The 21,698-nt window shown below is 67.5% G+C and overlaps 1 protein-coding gene across 2 annotated transcripts; it reads right to left on the bottom strand.

Annotated features, from left to right (window-relative positions):
• Window positions 1–1,383: 1,383 nt before the first annotated feature.
• On the bottom strand, window positions 1,384–6,334 carry GCC1 (GRIP and coiled-coil domain containing 1). Of its 2 annotated transcripts, none has more exons than XM_074540285.1 (3): window positions 6,241–6,334; window positions 4,742–5,715; window positions 1,384–4,188 (listed from the first exon to the last, which is right to left on the bottom strand). In XM_074540285.1, exons 2-3 carry the CDS (start codon window positions 5,702–5,704, stop codon window positions 2,908–2,910), a joined length of 2,244 nt encoding a protein of 747 aa, XP_074396386.1. In that variant the 5' UTR covers window positions 5,705–5,715; window positions 6,241–6,334; the 3' UTR covers window positions 1,384–2,907. The 2 variants fall into 2 exon arrangements, with proteins under 2 accessions (XP_074396386.1, XP_074396387.1); XM_074540286.1 differs by having other exon boundaries at window positions 6,216–6,256.
• Window positions 6,335–21,698: the final 15,364 nt, after the last annotated feature.

Raw genomic sequence — 21,698 nt, 5'->3', positions numbered from 1 at the left:
CCTCTGCATCCCCTCAGCTGCCACACCCCGGCTGCAGGTGCAGGAATGAACCATTCCGGTTCTCACACTCTCAGGAACCTCCGGAAATCACGGGATTTATCGATTTTGCGATAATTTTAACCCAAGGATGTTCCAACATCCACCAAAAATCCCCAAGCAATGCCCATCCCACACCCAGGAGCCACCAGAGTCCCCTTAAAGAGGAATTTTACCTTTATTTGAGGGATATTGGCTGCAGGGACAGAGGGAAGAGGGAGGGAGCGGGGCTGGAGGGGAGCAGAGGCAGGAATGGCACTGGGAGCTGCAGGACGGTGACAGTGACACGGAGCTGGGCACTCCTGGAGATGTCCCCTGCAGCAGCTTCCTCATCTTCCTCATCCTCCTCTGCCAGGGACAGACAGAGGGCACTGGGATGGATCCAGGTCCTCACAGATGGATCCTGCCTTGTCCCTGCTCTCCCTGCTGGATCCCGCACTGATTCCCTGCTGGATCCCACACTGATTCCTGCTCTCCCTGCTGGATCCCACACTGATTCCTGCTCTCCCTGCTGGATCCCACACTGATCCCCTGCTGGATCCCACACTGATTCCCTGCTGGATCCCACACTGATTCCTGCTCTCCCTGCTGGATCCCACACTGATTCCCTGCCCTCCCAGCTGGATCCCACACTGATTCCCTGCTGGATCCCACACTGATTCCTGCTCTCCCTGCTGGATCCCACACTGATTCCCTGCTGGATCCCACACTGATTCCCTGCTCTCCCTGCTGGATCCCACACTGATTCCTGCTCTCCCAGCTGGATCCCACACTGATTCCCTGCTGGATCCCACACTGATTCCCTGCTGGATCCCACACTGATCCTCTGCTGGATCCCACACTGATTCCCTGCTGGATCCCACACTGATCCCCTGCTCTCCCTGCTGGATCCCACACTGATTCCTGCTCTCCCTGCTGGATCCCACACTGATTCCCTGCTGGATCCCACACTGATTCCCTGCTGGATCCCACACTGATTCCCTGCTCTCCCTGCTGGATCCCACACTGATTCCTGCTCTCCCAGCTGGATCCCACACTGATTCCCTGCTGGATCCCACACTGATTCCCTGCTGGATCCCACACTGATCCTCTGCTGGATCCCACACTGATTCCCTGCTGGATCCCACACTGATCCCCTGCTCTCCCTGCTGGATCCCACACTGATTCCTGCTCTCCCTGCTGGATCCCACACTGATTCCCTGCTGGATCCCACACTGATCCCCTGCTCTCCCTGCTGGATCCCACACTGATTCCTGCTCTCCCTGCTGGATCCCACACTGATCCCCTGCTGGATCCCACACTGATCCCCTGCTGGATCCCACACTGATCCCCTGCCCTCCCTGCTGGATCTCACACTGATTCCCTGCTGGATCCCACACCGATCCCCTGCTCTCCCTGCTGGATCCCACACTGATTCCCACACTGATCCCCTGCTGGATCCCACACTGATTCCCTGCTGGATCCCACACTGATCCCCTGCTCCAAGCTGTGCTCCCAGCAGGGTCCCACCCCATTTCTCTGCCCTGCTGGGTCCCCACCACCCCTGGGCCCACTCCAGGTCACTCCATTGAGCAGGAGCAGAGGGAGAACAGGGATCCATCCCCCCAGCCCGAGCAGAGAGGCCACAGCAGGAGGAGGCTCCATCTCCCTCTGGAGCCCCGGGAATGGCTCCAGGGAAAGAGTTGGAGCCACCCCTGCCATTCCAGAGGCACCCCTCGATTCAACACTTCCAAACTGGGAGCAGGGACTGGGCTCTCTCCTGGCTGAGCCAGCACTTTGATCCTTGAGGAACATTTCAAACATTCCTGGGACAAACTCTCCCATCAGGGCAGCACCTGGATCCTGCTGTTCCTGGTGGGAACACCCCCGGATGGAGGGAACATCCCCCAGCTCTGCCCCCTCCCAGCAGGGACAGGCTCTGCCCAGGGCACGCTTTCCCTGAGGATTTTTTGGAGGAGAAATTGGCACCAAGGGCTGCACTGGCCACAGTGGAATCCAGGGAGTTTGGTGCTGACAGGGCCAGGACAGCCAAGGAGCAAAGGAGGAAGTTCCATGTCCCTGTCCTTGTCCCTGGCAGTGCCAGGAGTGGCTGATCCTTCCCAAGGCTCTCTGGGCAGTGCAGCACCAGGAGCAGCTCCCAAACCTGCTCTTGACTGGGCTCCAGGACCTCTGGGGGTGTTAATCCAGACCTATCCCTGTCTCTGGGCCTAGCTTTAGCAGCCAGGATTTAATTCCAAACAACACCCTCGGGATGGGAATCATCCACAGGGAGATCCTTTCTCCTTCCTAAAATCCCTGATAGCCCAGAGAGGATCCCTGGGAAGGAAGGAGAGCCTGAGCCTCTGGATGAGCCTGGAGCTGCATCCACTGGTTAAATTAGGCTCTGGAAAAGAACCTTAAGGGGAAATGCCCAAGATTTCCTGCACTGAGCCCCATCTTCCTGAGCTTTCCATGGCCTGCTGCTATTTTAGCTCCACCTAAAGTGCTTCCCACCTTCCCTTTCATCTCCTGAGTCACCAGCCTGGCTGGAGCTTGAAGATCCAAGTGAATTCCACTCGGTGCCATGTCTGACAGGTAGGGATTGCTTTTAAACCACCTTTAAAAAACCTCAGCGTCTTCCATTCCATGGTTTACAAATCAAGTCTCAACTCGAAGCAAATTCCCACCACGGAGGCTTTGGGGCTGGAAAAGTTGGCACAACCTCACTGCAAATTAGTGCTAAGAACCCGAACCAGAGCCCAAATCCTGGCAAGTTAGTGCTAAGAACCCCAGCTGGAGCCCAAATCCCGGAGAGGTGCGGGATGGCTGGGACGAGGTTTCGGTCAGTCCTCGGGAAGGAGCTCTTACGGCAAAGGGAATAAAGCCCAGCCCTCATCTCTTCCCGTGGGGCCACCAGGAGCCGTGGGCCGAGCTCTTGGCGATGCTCAGCTTCTCCTCGGGGCTGAAGTGCAGGATGGCCAGGATGGCCGTGAGCGTCTGCTGGCGGCCCCGCGCGTCCGGCAGCGTCAGGAACCGGTACACCACGTTCTTCAGGTACTCCAGGTTGGCTCCTTCCCTGCTCTTATCGCGGCAGTTCTTCTGGATCTCGTCCCGCAGCGCTGCCACCTCCTCGCGGTGCCGGTCCTCCTCGGCCAGGGCCCTGCCCTGCAGCTGGTGCAGCTGCACCTCCAGCCGGTGCCGGTGCTTGCGCAGCGCCGCGATCTCCACCTCCTTGCGCGCCAGCTGCTCCGCGTACAGGAAGAAGGTGGGCTCGGAGCCGGAGCCCAGCTGCAGCTCCTGGGGCAGGATCTCCGAGGAGTCCTGGCTGGGAGCGTCCCCGGGGCCGGGCCCGCCGTCCCGGGAGCCCTTGGGGCCGTGGGGCAGCGCGAGGGCGCGGAGCTGCTCCAGCTCCCGGTCCTTCTCGGCCAGCACGGCCAGCGCCCGGTCCCGCTGCTTGTGCATCTCCTCCTCCAGGCGCAGCGCCCGCTCCCGGAACTGCAGCTGGCACCGCTCCAGCTCCTGCCGGTGCAGCTGCTGCAGCTGGGACAGCTCCTGCTTCCGGGCCTCCAGCTCCTGCCGGTGCTGCTTCTCCGCGTCGTCCGCGGCCAGCTGCAGCAGCACGTGCTTGTCCTGGAGCTCCGCCAGCTGCTCCCGCGCCTCCTCCAGCTCCTTGGCCAGCCCCACGTCCTTGCTGGCCTTGCTCTTGAGCACCTGCTGTGCCCTCACCTTGTAGCGCTCAAACTCCTCCTTGAGCTGCCTGAGCTCCTGCTGGCAGTGCCCGCCCGGGGCCTTGTCCCCGTTCCCGTCCCCACCACCCGGGGACAGCTCCGGCTCCTGCGGCTCCTCCGCCTCCGCGCCCTTCCCGGCCGCCGCCTGCAGGAGCCTCCGCAGCTTCTCCATCTTCTCCTTGAGCACGCTCACGTCCAGGGTGGCCTCCTCCACGGCCACCTCGCCCAGGGAGCGGCTGGAGGCGGCGATGGCCAAGGTCTTGTTCTCCAGGTCCAGCTGCACGATGCGGTCCTTGAGCCTCTGGATGGTGTTCTGGTCCCTCTGCTTGGCCTTCTCGTAGGTGCCCAGCAGCTCGGACACCTGGGACACCTGGGCCTCCAGCTCGGCCACGCGCTGCTCCTCCTGCTGCGAGCGCTGCCGGAGCTGCTCCTCGGCCTGGGCTGTCTGTGCAGGGACACGGCAGGGTTAGGGCAGTGTGGGGACACGCCTGGGGTCACACAGGGACACACCTGGGGTCACATGGCGACCCTGCTCTGCTCCAAACCAACAAGGGGCCCTCCCCACCCCAGGAACCCTGCCTGAGATACCTCCCTGTCCTGGCTGTTATGGGATTTGTGTGTTTGGAATCCTGGAATGGGTTGGGTGGGAAGGGACCTCAGAGCCCCTCCAGGGCTGCCATGGCAGGGACACCTCCCACTGTCCCAGGCTGCTCCAGCCCCAATGTCCAGCCTGGCCTTGGGACGCAGGGGCAGCCCCAGCTGCTCTGGGCACCCTGTGCCATTTATTTTGAACCTCCTGGAATCTGAGGGACTGGGAAGGGGAATTTGTCTGACTCCAGCCCCACTCCCTGGATACATCCCACAGAGAGCTGTTCCCCAGGACTGTCATCCCATCAACCCAAGCCAGGATTCTTTGGACTCTCAGAGACTGGGAGAGGGAATTTGGCTCCTGTAGCCCCAGTCCCTAGACACCAGCCTCATTCCTAGCCAGCAATCACCTTCTTCATCTCCTGCACCAGCTGCAGCTGGAAGTGGTTCTTGAGGCCGGCCATCTCCTCCTGCAGCTCCTGGATCCGCGGGTCGGCCCTGCCGCTCTCCTCGCGCACGCCCTGCAGCTCCCTGCGCAGCTCCTCCAGCTCCTGGCTCAGCTGCCGCGCCTGCTGCTCGTGGCCCTGGGCTCGCTCCGCGGTGCCGGCACTGCCGGCCAGCACCTCCCGGGCCTGCTGCAGCTCCTGCTCGGCGGCGCGGCGCCCGTCGCGCTCGGCGCGCAGCAGCTCCTGCAGCTCGCGCAGCATCAGCCCGTGGTCGCCCTGCTCGCGCTCCCGCTCGCGCTGCTGCTCCAGGAGGCGGCCGCGGGTCTGGGCCAGCTGCTCCTGCAGCTCCTGCAGCCGCTCGGCCTCGGCCCGCGCCCGCGCCGCCGCCTCCTCCAGCTCCTGCTTCATCTGCCGCCGCTCCGCCTGGTACGAGGCCTCCATGCGCGACTTCTCCTGCGTCACGGTGGCCAGCGCGCCCGTCAGCGTGGCCAGCTGCGCCTTCAGCTGCTGCAGCCGCCGCTCGGGCTCGCCGGCACTCGGCTCCCCGCCCTCGGCGCCGCTCGGCTCCTCGGCCCTCGGGGAGGGGCTGCCCGCGGGTTTGTCCTCCTCGTCCGCCCCGGGCGGGCTGGCCGCGGTGTCCGCGCTGGCGGCCGTGCCCGCGCTGTCCTCGCTGTGCTCCGAGCTCCGGTCGTCCGGGGAGTCCCCGGCTGCGGGCGGGGGCACGGGCAGCTCCCCGTCGTGGGACACGGAGAGCGCCTTCAGGCTGGCTTCCAGCGCCTCCTTCTCCTTCAGCAGGCTCTTGTAGGCGTGGACGACGTCCTTGAGGCGCGCCTGGAAGCGCAGGAGCTGCTGCTTCTGCATCTCGATGGTCTCCAGCAGCTCCTTCCTGCTGGGGCCGCCCCCGAAGTTCATCCCGAACTTCTCCATGGCGGGGGAACCTGGGGGTGGAGCAGGGCAAGGAGAAAGGGCACCTTTGGGATGGGCAGGAGGACACCAAACGGGCAGCAAAGAGCACAAACACCACTCTGACCATGCCCTGCCCAGGAGGGCCATCCTGAACCCCTCAGGAACCCCATCCTGACCTGCCCAGGGCTCCCATCCTGGCCCCTCGAGACCCCCAACCTGACCCCGCCAGGACAGGACCCTGACCCCCAGGGCACCACCCTGAACTCCCCTCCCGAGACCCCCATGCTGCGCCCTCAGACACCACTCCAACCGCCCAGACACCCCCAGACCCTCCTGGGCTCTCCATTGTCTCCTCCTCAGGAGCACCCTGACCCCTCAGAACCCCTCCTCAGGAGCACCCTGACCCCCGGGCCACCGTGATCCCTCCAGACACCACCCGGGCCCAGCACGGTCAGCCCCTCTGGACCATCCCGACTCCGGCCCTGACCGCTCCGGTCCGGCCGCCCACAATCCCCGGCCCCGCCATCCTCACCCCCGGGCCCCCGGTGCCCCCTCACCTCCGGCCGGTTCCGCCGCGCCGCCACTTCCGCCGGAAGCTGCTGGAGGAGCGGGGCAAAGGCAGCCGTTATTGGGGGGCGGAGCCGCCTCCAAATAAAGTGATCTGTGGGCGGGGCAATGTGCGCGTGCTCACCAGTGTGGGCGTGGTTTCTGTCCATGAGGGGCGTGGCCTCCGCGCGCGAGGCGTGGCCCATTGCATTGGGGGCGTGGTCTTATGGCCAGGGGCGTGGCCTGAGCGGCAAGGAATGGTTGTGTCCCCAAGGGGCGTGATCATTTATGTGGGCGTGGTCTGAGGATGGGGCGTGGCCTTTGGCCCGGCTCCGCACGGCGGTGACAGCAGGGTGGTGCCTTGTCCCTCCGTGTGTCCCCTGGAGTGCCCCGTGTCCCCCCGTGTCCCCCCGTGTCCCCTTCGTGTTCCCCCCTGTCCACCCGTGTCCCCCTCTGTGCACCCGTGTTCCCCCGTGTCCCCTCGTGTCCCTCCGTATCCCCCCTGTCTCCCCGTGTCCCCGTCTGTCCACCCGTGTCCCCTTCGTGTCCCCCCCTGTCCCCCCGTGTCCCCTCGTGTCCCGTTGTGTTCTTCCCGTGTCCCGTTCCGCGCCTCATGTGCCCTCGTGTCCCCCCGTCCCCCCATGTCCTCCCCGTGTTCCCCCACGTCCCCCGTGTTCCCTCCGTGTCCCTCCGTGTCCCCCCCATGTCCTTCGTGTCCCCAGTGTCCTCCCCGTCGTCCTTGTCCTCCTGTGTCCCGCTGTGTCTCCCCGTTTCTCCCCCACGCCCTTATGCCCACCCCGGCCCCGTATCCCCTCCGTGTCCCCTCCGTGTCCCCCGTGTCCCCACCATGTCCCCTCTGTATCCCCTCCGTGTCCCCTCCGTGTCGCCCCGAGGGGGTCTCAGTGCCAGCCTGCAGTGCGGTCGTGGCGGGCGGGGCAGGGAGGTGACACCGAGCAGTGTCCCCGCCGCGGATGGCGGAGCGGGACGAGCAGTGTCGCGCCCCGTCCCGTGCTGTCCCCACGGCTGCCGCTGTCCCCCCAACCCCTGCACCCCTCTCCAAGGGGGTGTCCCCGCTGGGGCGGGCCTGAGGAGCATCCCGGTGCTCCGAACCCTCCGGATAGCGATGGGGACGAGCTGGAGCGCCCTCGGTGTGTCCCAGCGCCACCTCAGCCGGGGCCTGTCCCCGCTGTCCCCTGCAGGAGGGATCCGGGGCTGCGCGGTGTGGCCGGAACGCCCCGGAGCGGCCGGGATGAATGAAACTCGAACCGTGCCGGTTCAGCGTCCCTGAGTCCCGCCCTGCCCTGTCCTCGGCCACGGGCTGTGGCCAGCAAAGCTCCGGTCTCCACAGAGACCCCAGGACAAAACTTTGTCGCCTGTTTGTACATTCTGAGGCGACAAAGAAACGAATTGGCTCTAAACTACATTAAAATCTTTCATTAATTAGCAGTCTGTCTTCTACTGGGTATTGAATGCTTCCTTGGGCAGGGACAGCTCCCACTGTGCCAGGCTGCTCCAGCCTGGCCTTGGGCACGGCAGGGATCAGGGGCAGCCCCAGCTGCTCTGGCAATGCCAGCCCAGGCAGGAATTGCTCATTGCCAAGATGCCACCCATGGCTGCCCTCTGGCAGTGGGAGCCATTCCCTGGGTGCTGTCCCTGCAGGCCTTGTCCCCAGTCCCCCTGCAGGCCCTGCCAGGGGCTCTCAGCTCTCCCTGGATCCTTCTCCTCTCCAGGCTGGGCACCCCCAGCTCTGCCAGCCTGGCTCCCTGGGAGCTGAGGGGCTCCAGCCCTGCAGCAGCTCTGGGGCCTCTCTGGGCTCTGTGCTGTGTCCCAGGGCTGGGGCAACTCTGCAGGTGGGGTCTCACCTGAGGGGGCACAGGAGCAGAATCCCCCTCCCTGCTCCCCAGGGCTAGGGGGTTCTGAGGTGGGTCAGGTCCAGCTCTCACCCCCAGCACCCCCAAATCCTTCTCCCAGGGTTGCTCCAGCTGCTCATGCCCAGCTCAGTGCCAGCAGTGTCTGACCACTCTCGCACTGTGTTGGTGGTCCAGGCGCTGCCCCCAGACCATTCCACGTCTCTGTGACCCTGAGCTGCCCCTCCCTGCCATGCCCTGCCCATGGAACTGGCCCCTCTGTGACATCACCCCGGCCTGGTGGCACTGTGGGCACTGCCAGGGCCCTGGGTGTCACCAGAGGTGACAGCTCTGCTCTGGTGGCTCTGCCACCTGCAGTGTTGGCACCGATGGCTTTGCTGTGGCTGCTCGTCCTGCTGGCCCTGGCCGGGCCCGTGAGGGGCAACTCGGACACCTGCAGGTCAGTGGTCACTTGGGGGGTCCCTGGCACAGCCTGGGCACAGAGGAGTCCCTGGGGGTCTCTGTCCCTGCTGTCCCCGAGCAAGGCACTGATGGCTTTGTGCTTCCAGGGGCACCTGCGGGCTCCGGCCCATGGCTTTCGACCACAGCTCTGCTGGCACATCCCATGTGGGTGGCACCAGTGTCCAGCCTGGGGCCTGGCCCGGCATCGTCAGCATCCAGGCCACCTGGGAGAATGGCACGTGGCACATGTGCACGGGTGTCCTCCTCAGCTCCCAGTGGGTGCTCACGGTCGCACACTGCTTCGCCAGGGCCGGGTAAGAGACAGCAGGGACAGAGATGTCCCAGAGCACGGGCAGGTGCCCAGCTCACAGCACCACAGGCCGCTGCCCTGCCCAGCTGGGCAAGCAGAAGGCCGGGAAATGCTGGGCTGCTGCAGCCCGTGGCTCTGCTCCCTGTCACCCCTCTGTCCATCTGCTCCCCAGGGGCATCTCCACGTGGGACGTGGTGATCGGGGCCACAGATCTGAGACAGAGAGGCCCTGGGGCTGTGGTGAGACACATCCAGAGGCTCCTGATGCATCAGCGATATGTGACTACCACGGCCAGGAACGACATTGCCCTGGTGGAGCTGGACCAGCCCGTGGAGTGCAGCGACTACATCCAGCTGGGCTGTGTGCCCGACCCCTCACTCAGGGTCTCGGAGCTGAAATCCTGCTACATCGCTGGCTGGAACTTTGCCAGAAGTGAGTTCCCAACAGGATGTGTGCTCCCAGGGCGAGCTGGGCACCCTAGGGACATGGGCTGGGCACAGACAGGGACACGGGCTTGGCACAGACGGGGACACGGGCTGGGCACACACAGGGATACAGGCTGGGCACCGACAGGGACACGGGCAGGGCACAGACACGGACTGGGCACAGACAGGGACACAGGCTGGGCACACACAGGGACACGGGCTGGGCACAGTCATGGACTGGGCACAGACAGGGACATGGGCTGGGCACCGACAGGGACACGGGCAGGGCACCCAGGGACACGGGCTGGGCACACACAGGGACATGAGCTGGGCACACACAGGGACTGGGAAGGGGGCTCACCCCAGCCAGGGGAAGGGATGGGTACCGAGCTGCTGGGGCTCATTCCCCTCTGTGCCCACAGCTCAGGGAACAGCCATGGTGCTGCAGGAGTCCAAGGTTCACCTCATGGACACCGAACTCTGCAACAGCAGCCGGTGGTACGCGGGGGCTGTTCATGCTGACAACCTGTGTGCTGGGTACCCACAGGGCGGCATCGACACCTGCAAGGTGGGAGCCCCCACAGGCAGCCCAGCCTGTCCCCTGTCCACCCGTGGGTCCCTGTTCTATGTCCCCCTGTCCCCAAGACCTGTTCCTGCTCAGAAAACACTTCCAGTGGCCCCAGCAGACCCAAAGTGCAGATGTGACCTCTGAACATCTGTCCTCTGCACATCTGGGGCCCATGTGCAGAGATGGGAGAGCCCCCGACCTGTGCTAGGAATGTGCTGGGAATGCGGACCTGGCAGGGACTGGGAGAGAGGAGCCAGCCCTGGGATTGGGAGAGAGGAGCCAGCCCTGGGATTGGGAGAGAGGAGCCAGCCCCGGGATTGGTGGCAGCAGCCCCCCACAGTCCCTGAACCATCTCTCCCGGCACAGGGGGACAGCGGGGGTCCCCTCGTCTGCAAGGACAACAGAGCTGACTACTACTGGCTGGTGGGATTGCACAGCTGGGGAAGAGGCTGTGACAGAGCCAGGCACCCCGGGATCTACTCCTCCACTCAGCACTTCTACAACTGGATCCTGCTCCAGACGAGCCTGAGCCCAGCAGACATAAGTGGGACAGCACCAGAGCCGAGGTGCGCCCCGACTCCTAAGGCAGAGGTCACCATGGCTTTTGAGGAGGCCCCGACACCAGGGCCAGAACAAGAGGCACAAACAGAGCCAACACCTGTGCCAGAGCCCACGCCAGAGCTGGTGGTGCCAGGGCCAGAGCCGGTAACAGACCTGACACCAGCGCCAGAGCTGGTGACAGAGCTGATGATGCCAGAGCCCGAGTTAGTGCCAGTGCCACTGCCAATCCCAGAGCCAGAGCTGATGCCAGAGCCAGAGCCAGTGCCACTGCCAACCCCAGAGACAGAGCTGATGCCAGAGCCCGAGCCAGTGCCACAGCCAACCCCAGAGCCAGAGCTGGTAACAAACCTGGTACCAGTGCCAGTGCCAGATTTAACGCCAGAGCCAACAACGGTGCCGACGACAATGCCGACAACGGTGCCAACAACGATGCCGACAACAGCGCCGACGACAGTGCCGACAACAGTGCCGACAACAGTGCCGACGACAGTGCCGACAACGGTGCCGACAACAGTGCCGACAACGATGCCGACAACAGTGCCGACAACGGTGCCAACAACGGTGCCGACGACAGTGCCGACAACCGTGCCGACGACAGTGCCGACGACAGTGCCGACAACGGTGCCGACGACAGTGCCGACGACAGCGCCGACGACAGCGCCGACGACAGTGCCGGTGCCAGAGCCATCGCTAGTGCCAGAGGCGACACCAGAGCCAGAGGAGGAGACAGAGTTGATGCCCGAGCCGGAGCCAGAGCTGCTGCCGGAGCCGACGACACCAGAGCCAACCATCCCCCCGGAGCCCGAGGAGCTGGCGCCAAGCCCCGAACCAGAACCGACACCGTCAGCGGACAGGCTCCTGCTGATCTCGGTGCCGTACCAGAGCCTGCTGCAGTTCTGCGACCTGCTGAGGGATTTCCTGCAGTTCCTGAGGACACAGCTGGGCTGAGCGCAGCCGGAGCGGACGCGGTTCTGCTGCCGAGCGCGGCCCCGCCCGCTCCGTTGGGGTTCGGCCGCGCCGCGGGGCCCGAGGGGCCGCAGCCCCGGGGCCGCTCTGTCCCCCCGCCCGTCCCCTGCCGCCCCCCGTGCCGCAGCCCCGCTCGTGTTCAAACAACGCTGTTCGTGCTCCCCAGCACCGCGGTGTCTGCGCCTTTCCGCTGCGGGCAGCGCCGGGAACCGGGAGGGAGAAGGAGCGGGGCTGGCCCGGCTCGGGAGGAGATGCGGAGCACTCGGGGCGGGTGGGAAAAGCGCTTTAATACCGGGAACGGCAGCAGCCCGGAGCCCCGAGGGACGCGGAGCTGCCGGAGGTGCCCCCCGAGCTGCGGCGGCCACCCAGGGCTGTCCCCTCTGTCCCAGCTCCTGCCGGGACCCCCGGCCCCAGCCCCGCGGTGCATCGGTCCCCGTTGGGATCTCCGGACCCGGGACATCCCCTGTGCTCCAGCGGGATCCAAAGAGCTGTCCTGGCTCTGGGGGAGTGCCGGGGCGTGGTGATCCTCCCGGGTCGGGTCAGGGATCCTGAATTCCGCCATCCACCCGTGTCCGGAGGCGGTTTGGGACCTGCCGCGGGCTGGCCCGGCCGTGCTGGCCCGGCTGCCCCGGAGCCCGCCCTGCACGGATATCCTCAACCCGCGGCTCTGGGGGTGCCGGAGCCCCCCGTCCTGCCGGGACAGCGCGGGGGGCAGCGGGGCCTCAGCGGGGCTCCAGGCCCCAGGCGGGCAGCGGGGGCAGCCCGGGGGGCAGCAGGGCGAAGGGGGCGCTCTCCAGGGGCTGCCAGGGCGCTGGAGCGGAGGTCCCGCCGGGAGCCAGACCTGCGGGATGGACACGGGGCTCAGGCATGGCCGGGCCCTGGCAGGGGACACCCAGGGCACCCCCAGCAGCCCGGGGCGGCCGGGGCCGGCCCCTCGTACCGCAGCAAGCGTCGTCCCAGGCGCAGGGCCCGGAGGCGCAGAGGTGCAGCGGGGCCGGGGGCGGCTGGGGAGCGAGGCCGTGCAGGGGCTGCGCCGAGCCCGCGGAGGGGTCCGCGAGGGGCTGCGTGGGGACCGGACAGCGCTGTGTCACAGGGCTGCTCCGGCACCAGCTCACCCCGAGGGCACCGGGACGCTCCAGACAGGGCTCCCGGCGGGAGCGCCGCTCCAGAGGGTGCCCGAGCCGGTTGGGGTGTCCCCAGCCCCCCGAGAGCGGCCATGTCCTACCCGTGCGGCGGCGGCGGCACCGATAGCGGGCGGGATCCACTCGCACCAGGAGCCTGCGTGGGCACGGGCGGGGACAATGCCCTGGCTCGGACAATGCCCTGGCCCGGACAGTGCCCTGGCCCGGACAATGCCCTGGCTCGGACAATGTCCCGGCTCGGACAGTGCCCTGGCCCGGACAATGCCCTGGCCCAGACAATGTCCCGGCTCGGACAGTGCCCTGGCTCGGACAGTGCCCTGGCTCGGACAATGTCCCGGCTCGGACAGTGCCCTGGCCCGGACAATGCCCTGGCTCGGACAAATGTCCCGGCTCGGACAGTGCCCTGGCCCGGACAATGCCCTGGCTCGGACAATGTCCCGGCTCGGACAGTGCCCTGTCCCGGCTCCCGGGAGCCCCCGGGGAACGGCCGTGTCCCTTCCCCAGCTCCCAGCGGGGCTCTGGGAAGCAGCCCCGGGGTCCCAGCGCCAAATGCCAGCCACGCTCCCTCCCAGGGGCGCCCCTGTGTCCCACGTCCCGTCCCCTCGGTCCCCGCGCTGTCACCTGCTCCGCCCGCCTCCAGCTGCCGCTTGCTCTCCCGTCGCCACTTGGCTCGGCGGTTCGAGAACCAGACCTGGGCAGGGGCGGGAGCTGAGGCTGCGGCCCCTGCCCGTCCCAGGCCCCTGGCACAGCTCTGAGCCCCGGGACACGGGCTCGTCACTGCCCGGGAGTGAGCGGGCACATGGGAGGGACACGGGCACAGAACGGAGCTCGATCCCTGACATGGGCAAAGGAATGCCCGTGTCCTGGTCCCAGGCATGCACAGGGGCACGGGCAGAGGAATGGGTTTCATTCTGGGCATCAGAAGGATCCTGATCCCAGACATGGACAGGGACAGGGACAAGGGCTCCATCCCGGGAACGGGCACGGTCCTGGGCAGAGGAAGGCTCTGATCCTGTGCCTTCCCCACCTCACGGGCCGGGAGCACACAGCAGCGCAGGGCACGGCACCCTGGGGCTGTTCTCGTGTGTGCCCTGCCGTGCTGCGGGGTGCCCGTGGATGGGCAGCGCTGCCCTGGCACGGGGGACTCGCTGCTGGCACTGCCTGCACACCCAGGGGCCGGCAGGGGCTGGGGCTGGACGGGAAGGGGCTGCCGGGCACCCAGGGAGGCTCGGCAGGGGCACGGGGATGTGGGTCTGGAGCTGCTGGGAGGAACGTGTGAGGGGTGTGTGCCAGGGAGTGTGCCATGGAGTGTGCCAGGGAGTGTGCCATGGAGTGTGCGCCATGGAGTGTACCAGGGAATGTATCAAGTACTGTGCCAGGTGTGCCAAGGAGTGTGCCAAGTGTGCCATGGAGTGTGCTATGGAGTGTGCCATGGAGTGTGCCAGAGAGTGTGCCAGGGAGGTGCCAGGGAGTGTGCCAGGGAGTGTGCCAGGGAGTGTGCCAGGTGTGCTAGGGAGTGTGCCAGGTGTGCCATGGAGTGTGTCATGGAGTGTGCCATGGAGTGTGCCATGGAGTGTGCCAGGGAGTGTGCCAGGGAGTGTGCCAGGGAGGTGCCACGGAGTGTGCCAGGTGTGCCATGGAGTGTGTCATGGAGTGTGCCATGGAGTGTGCCAGGGAGTGTGCCAGGGAGTGTGCCAGGGAGTGTGCCAGGTGTGCCATGGAGTGTGTCATGGAGTGTGCCATGGAGTGTGCCAGGGAGTGTGCCAGGGAGTGTGCCACGGAGTGTGCCAGGTGTGCCATGGAGTGTGTCATGGAGTGTGCCATGGAGTGTGCCAGGGAGTGTGCCAGGTGTGCATGGAGAGAGCCCCGAGCCAGGACAAACGCAGCCCTGGGCAGTCACTGCCGCCTCCGGAGCCCGTCCCAGCCCCGTGGCCAGCAGCGGTGACACGGTTCGGAGGTGTCCCCGAGGGCAGGAGGGCTCCCTGTCCCCCGGACTGGCGGCCCCGATCCCGGCGGTCCCCCCGGGCTGCTCGGGGCACCGGGACGTGCCCGGCTCCCGTTCGGGTCAGGCGGGTGGCCCTTACCCTGATGGTGCTGTCGGGCAGCCGGGTGGCCGCGGCCAGGCGCTCGCGGGTGGCGCTGTCCGGGTACTGTCCCCTCCGGAACGCTGCAAGGGGACCGGGCTGAGCGGGGCCGGGCCGGGACAGCCACCCCGGCACCCGGGCGGGAGATGGCAGGGGGTGACTGCAGCCAGGCCGCGGGGCCAGCGGAGCGGGGTGCGCTGGGTGCTTTGGGGTAGTCTGGTGGGGTATGGGATGGTTTGGGGTGCTCTGGGGTGCCCTGGGCTGGTTTGGGGTAGTCTGGTGGGGTATGGGATGGTTTGGGGTTCTCTGGGTTAGTCTGGGGCGGTTTGGGGTGCTCTGTGGTGATTTGGGATAGTCTGGGGCGGTTTGGGGTGCTCTGGGGTGGTTTGGGGAGCTCTGGGGTGGTTTGGGGCCCCGCAGCGATGGCCGGGCCGCCCACAGGGGCACGACCCCATCCCGAAAGTGGCATTTCCCCCCCGAACAGCCCCGCTCCGTCCCGCTCTGAGCGCACCTTCCTCCAGAGCCTCCGCCTGCTGCTTGGAGAACACGGTGCGGTTCCTGCCCCCGCTCCTGTGCCCGGGGCCCGGCGGGGGCTCCCGGCTGCCCGGGGCCGCGGGGGGCTGCGGGACGGGGGGCGCGGCCGGAGGGGACCCTGCGGGGACAGAGGGGCGGCGGCTGGGCCGGACCCGGTGCTGGGCCGGACCCGGTGCTGGGGCGGACCCGGTGCTGGGGCGGACCCGGTGCTGGGCCGGACCCCGTGCCGGGGCTCCCCGGACGGGCCGGGACGGGTCAGGAGGGCTCCGGGCTTTGGGGCAAGGCTCACCCCGCGGGTCCCGGGGCTCGGTCGCCAGCCGGAGGTCGCTGGGCAGGGTCCGGAGCACGCGGTTGATGGAGGAGACCTGGGCAGGGGACAGGGGATGTGCCGGAGGGGACGGGAATGGAGGTGCAGCTGTCTCTGGGCTACTCTCCGGAGCCAGGGGTTCTCCGGCCCCGGGCCGAGCCCGTCTGCTCCCGGTTTGCGGCCCAGGACCCCGGAACCCCGGGGACAGACGGAATCTAACGGGGTGCCATTGGCACGGCGGGGCACCGGCAGGGTGGGTCGGTCCTTGGGGAGCGCAGCTCGCCCTGCCCGGCAGGGACGCTTGTCACGGAGCCACCGCGGTGTCCCCGCGGCCCGAGGAGGAGCCGGGCTCGGGGGTGGCGCTCGGGGCTCTGATTCCGCTGGGAAGGAGCGATCGGCCTCCCCGTGCCCACCCGCTCCAGCTCCGCTTCTCACCAAGCACCGAGCCCTTCCGTGTGCATCCTTCCCATTCCCGAGTCCTTCCCACGGGCCAGAACCCTTCCCATCGCACCGAGCCCTTCTCGGGGCATCCATCCCACGGTCCTGAGCCCTTCCCTGTGGGTCCTTCCCATTCCCGAGTCCTTCCCACGGGCCAGAACCCTTCCCAACGCACCGAGCCCTTCCCGGGGCATCCATCTCACTGCCCCGAGCCCTTCCCCGCTCACCATTCCCACAGTCCCAGCCCTTCCCGGTGCACCATCCCCACTGTCCCGAGCCCTCCCCCGCTCCCATTCCCACCTCCCGCCCCCGGCCGCGGGTCGGACCCCCAGCCCTGCCCGGCCGGTGAATTCCCGCAGCCCCGGGGCTCCGGGCAGGACTCACGCTGGGGATGCCGCTGCCGGCGCAGGTTCCCTCGGCGTGCAGCTGCCGGCGGATCTGCCAGGCGAAGAGCCCGGGCTGCTCCAGCTTCAGCCGCGCGATCCTGGCCACCACGGCGGGGGTGGCCATGCGGGGCTTGCTGCCCCCCGCCGCCTTGGGCCCCACGGCCCCCGTGCGGTAGTAGCGGCCCAGGATTTTGCTGACGCAGCCGTTGGACACCTGCGGGCAGAGCTTGAGCGCGGGGGGGATTTGGGAAGGGCGGGAGAGCCCCCCAGCCCCGGGCCGGGCGCACCTTGAGGCTGCGGGAGATGTCGGAGCTGCGGGCGCCGCTCGCCGCCAGCGCGATGATTCTCTGCCTCTTGCACGTGGGGAGGGGGCGCCCGTTCAGGAAGAGCCCCCCGAGCTGGTTCACCCCGCTGGGCCCTGGGGAGGGCGACAAGGCTGGGGGCAGCGGGGCCGCCGCTCCTGCCCTCCCGGCTCCCCAGAACGGCACCGGGGATGGGGACAGAGCGGGGAGCTGAGGGGACTGCAGGGGCTGGGCAGGGGGAGCTGAGGGGGCTGCAGGGGCTGGGCAGGGGGAGCTGGAGCCCTGAGGGACGCAGGGCTCGGTGCTGGGGGTGGGTGCCGGCAGGGAATGGGGACGCCGGCCCCAGGAAGCAGGAAAACACGCCCAGGAAGAGCACGGGGGGAATTTGGGAAGGGCAGGGGGTGACAGGCTGCGGAGGGGGTGACAGGGCCCTGCGGAGCCGCGGGTGAATGGGCGGCCGGGCGGAGCAGGGAATGGTGGCACGGCGCGTCCCCGGGTCCTGCCGGGCACGCCGCGCTCCTCACCTCGGTGTTGCATCGTGGAGAGGCCTCAGGGGCTGTGGGTGCCTGGGAGTTCCCCGTGGGACACGGGGGATGCTGTAGGGCCGGATAAATGAGCGCCGCTGTCCAGGGCTCAGCCACGACCCTGCGGCGAGGAGGACGGACAGGGGCAGGAATCGTGGAGCAGAGGATGGGAACACTTGGGGGCAACTCGGGAAGTCCTTGTGCTCCAGGCACAGCGGTAAAGAGCCGGAAAAGAGGTCACAGGGCTCTGGAGAGGCTCGGGAGATGCTGCCGGTGCTGCCGAGGCACGGAGCGGAGCCGCCGTGTCTGAGCCACATCCCAGCGCCTGCAGAGCTCCCCGGGCACCCCACGGGGCACAGGGGGGTCCCCACGCCCAGCCCAGCCCAGCTGAGTGCCGGGATCCACAGGGAATGGAGATGGAGGGATCCCCCACGCCCACCACCCTCCCAGCCCAGGCAGGAATTGCTCATTGCCAAGATGCCACCCATGGCTGCCCTCTGGCAGTGGGAGCCATTCCCTGGGTGCTGTCCCTGCAGGCCTTGTCCCCAGTCCCCCTGCAGGCCCTGCCAGGGGCTCTCAGCTCTCCCTGGAACCTTTCTGCCTCCATGCTGGACACCCCCAGCCCTCCCAGCCTGGCTCCGTAGGATTTCCCGGCAGGATTCCCACAGGGACCCCGGTGCCGGTGCCTCTCCTGCCTGAGCAGCAGCGCAGCCACAGAGGTGCCACCGAGCCTCGAGGCTGCTGCTCCCCCACGGCCTTTTCAGAGCCCCGAGTCCACCTGGAGCACCCCAAAACCCTCCCGGCACCCCCACAGTCCCCAAACCCCACCGCACAGCCCGAGGGAGTTTGGTGACAACCACCCTCGGAAATTCGGGAAAAGCCAAATAAATCCAACAATAGGGACAAGGTGAGCGGCCTGCCCCAGCTTGGAGAGGGCTGGATCGGCCCCGGGCGATGCGCGGAGGCTGCTCCGGGAGGGAAGCAGGGAAGGAGGAGCGGGACACGAGTCCCCTCGGGGCAGCGCAGCCCCAGCGCTCCTGCCTTGGCCGTGCTGTGCCCGCAGGTGGCACAGGGATTTCTGTGCCCCAGGAAAGCCCGTGGGGAGGCTGGGAGCGCTGGAAAGCCGAGCTGCGGGTGCCCCTGGGACGGTGCCGAGGGGCCCCGGGGCCGGGATGAGCTCGGTCCTTGCGCGAAGCCAACGGGGAGCAGCGAGGCCGGGCCAGAGCCGGGGGACCCCGGAGCTCTCCAGGTCAAAGCGCGATCCCCACCAATTCCTGCAGCGGCCCCTGCGGCTCCACACGCAGGGAAGGGCGCTCGGGACAGCGGGGACGCCGCAGCGGCGCAAGGAGGTACCTGTGCAGCCTCGGGGCAGCCGGACCGGAGCGTGCCGGGGCCGGGCGGGCGCTCAGCGCCGCCAGCGGGGCCGTGATGTCACCGCGGGAGGGAGAGGAGCTCGGGGAGGAAGGGGCGGCCCTCGTGACCGCGCCCAGCGCACGCCCGGCCCGGGGGCTCCGTCGGGACCTGGGGGCGCTCGGGGCCCCCCGGGCCGGCCTCGGAGCCGGTGCCGGGTGAGCGCCGGAGTTTCAGCACCTGCGGCCGGCGGACAGCACGGCCCCGGCGCTTCCCCGCGTCCCGGAGCATCCCCGGGGATCCCCCGGCAGTGCCCCCCGAGGGGCTTCGCTCCCGCGTTCTCCCGCGAAGCAAACAGGGACATATGGGATTCAATCATAAATCCACCTTCGCTTTTATTACATCGATCTAATTTATTTTGGGTGCTGAACAAATAGAAGGCGGCCCCCGGGGTGGCGGCTGGGCCCCGGCGGGGACTCCCCGGTGTGCTCCAGGCGAGCACCGGCACAGATGGCCCCTTCTTGGAAGATTAAAAAAAAAAACAACGTTGTAAACCTTTCAAGTAAAATATTTGAAGAGCAAATATTAGCCAGCGAGGAGCCCATCACCATGGCCCTCCGTGCCCGGCCCCGCGAGTCATCCAGGGTTATTTGCACCCCGGCCCCGGCCCCCGGACTCCGCGCTGCTGCCCGCCTTTGGAAAATACCATATGCTCCGAATTACACATTAACCACGGCCCTGCGGGGCCCGGGCCCGGCCCCGGTCCCCGGGGAGCCGCCGGCCGCCCCCCCGCCGCCCCCGGGGCGCCCCGGCTGTCCCGCACCCCGGGGCCGGGCGAGGGCTCCCGGCGGCGCGGGGAGCGCCCGCACCCAGGGCCGGGTCCCCCCGCTCGGCGCCGGCCGCCCGGGACCCCCCGCTCCGCGCCGGCCGTGGGGGAGCCCCGGCGGAGCCCCCGGGCCGGGCCGGCCCCGTGCGTAACGCGGCCGCGGGGAGCGGGGCGCGGGGCTCGGCGGCGGCGCGGGGGCGCCGGGCCCGGGCCTGTCCCCGAGCCCCCGGGCCTGGGCGGGGGGCGGCGCGGGGGGCTCGGAGCCGGCCCGCGAGCGGCGGGGCTGCCCCCGGGCCGTGCGCGCTGGGAACGGGCGCGCCGGGCTCCGGTGCGCACAGCCCCGGCCGGCCCCGCGCCGCTCCCGGGCCGGCCCCGCGCTGCCCCGGCGGCGGGAGGAGGCCCCGGAGCCGCCCGGGGAGCCGGGGCAGCCCCGCGGGCCCGGGGGAGGCGGCGGCGGCGGGCACCGGGCCGTGCGTCCCTGGCGCGTCCCGGGCGCGGCGGCGGCTGCGGCCGCGGGCACCGGAAAGCGGGCCGGGAAAAGGCGGGGACGGAGCGGGGAGAGAGCGGGGAGAGCGGCAGAGACGGGACCGGGAGATGTGGGGAGGTGTAAGAGAGACGGACACGTGCAGAGCAGAGATGGAGAGGGGGTGGAATGGAGAGGGGGAGACGCGAAGGGACGGAGTCGGGAGGAGACGGAGGGAGAGAGGAGGGCACGGGAGAGGTGGAGAGACGGACGGAGAGGTGGTGAAAGGGAGAGAAGGAGATGGGGAGGAGAGGGGGGACAGGTGTTGGGACATGGAGAGGTGGCAATGTGGAGAGGGGAGACATGGAGACATATGGACACAGAGAGGGGAAAAGGCAGAAGTGGAGAAATGCTAAAATGGAGAGACAGAGAGATGGAGAGGTGGAGGCAGAATTATGGCGACATGGAAAGGTGGAGAGGTGAAGGTGTGAAGACATGGAATGAGGGAGAGGGGGGGAAAGGAGAGGTGGAGAGGTGTGGAGGTGCAATCAGGGAGCTTGGAGAGGTGCAAAGGCAGAGGGGGAGCAGATCTGGGGACACGGAGAGGTGGGGACAGAGCTCCGGAGAGGTGGAGGGAAGATCCAGGACCCACCGCGGCATTTGTGCTCCTGTGGCCTCGCCCTGCCCCTCGGGAAGAGCTTTTGCGGGCATTCTGAGGGCGCTGAGCACCCCAGCGATAGCGAGGGGACGCTTCCCTCGGAAAGGCGGGGGATGCTGGGCTGCCCCCGGGCAGCAATTGGCACACGGTGCCTCTGCCCTGGTGGCCGTGAATGCCAGCACACAGCGCGGGGTGGTGGGGACCCGAGTGTCCCCTGCTGCCAGCACCTGGTGACTCCAGATAAGGGAAGGGGAAGGGGAAGGGGAAGGGGAAGGGGAAGGGGAAGGGGAAGGGGAAGGGGAAGGGGAAGGGAAAGGGAAAGGGAAAGGGAAAGGGAAAGGGAAAGGGAAAGGGAAAGGGAAAGGGAAAGGGAAAGGGGAAAGGGAAAGGAAGAACCCTGTCCCCAGGCAGGATCGGGGGCGTGTTGGGGGCACCGGGGGCTCTGGACGGGAGCACAGAGCTCCCCAAAGGAGGGCATGTCCCAGGAAAGGCAGCAGCTCAGCAGGGAGGGCTGTCCCCACGGCTCTGCGGGGAGTTTGCAGGGCACAGGGATCCAACTGAGCAGATCCACCACCTCCACCCTTATACCCATCTCCATTTTCATCTGCACCTTCATTTCTGCCTCCGTGTTCGTGTGTTAGTCTCCATCTCCATCTGTATTTTGTCTTAATCTCCGTCTTTGTATCTTTTTCCTCTCTGCTTTCACCTCTACTTCATCTCCATCTCTGCCACCAACTCTGCTTTTATCTCCATCCCATCTCCTCCTCCACTCCCAGACCATCTCCATCTGCATTCCCGATCCTATTCTCCACATTGATCTCCATCCCATTCCATCCCATCCCCATCCCCTCTCGGTGTCTCTGGGCTGTTCCAGAGGGAGGGACCGGGAGAGCCCCGGGCAGCTCTCCCTGGCTCAGGGATCGCTGCCCTCTGCTCTGCCCTGTCCCCGATCCCAGTGACCGTGCCCAGGGGTCTCTCCCTGATCCCAGTGATCGTGCCCAGAGGGTCTCTCCCCGATCCCAGTGACCGTGCCCAGAGGGTCTCTCTCTGATCCCAGTGACCGTGCCCAAAGGGTCTGTCCCCGATCCCAGTGACGGTGCCCAGAGGGTCTCTCTCTGATCCCAGTGCCCAGGGGTCTCTCCCCGATCCCAGTGACCGTGCCCAGGGGTCTCTGCCCTCCGGTGTCCCTCCAGGGAGGGGGCGCTGAGCCCTCCCCGCCCATGGACAGCGGATCCTTGTCCCCATTGCAGGCTGGCAGCAGGAGCGGGGTGTGCTGGGGACTGGGGTCTGGAGAGAGGGACCCTGCAGGGACAGTG

This window comes from Zonotrichia albicollis, chromosome 4 (genome assembly GCF_047830755.1).
Source record: "Zonotrichia albicollis isolate bZonAlb1 chromosome 4, bZonAlb1.hap1, whole genome shotgun sequence".
NCBI classification, from domain to species: domain Eukaryota; kingdom Metazoa; phylum Chordata; class Aves; order Passeriformes; family Passerellidae; genus Zonotrichia; species Zonotrichia albicollis.
The sequence above is the reverse complement of the archived record's forward strand: the minus strand, read 5'-3'. Positions and strand labels throughout refer to the sequence as shown.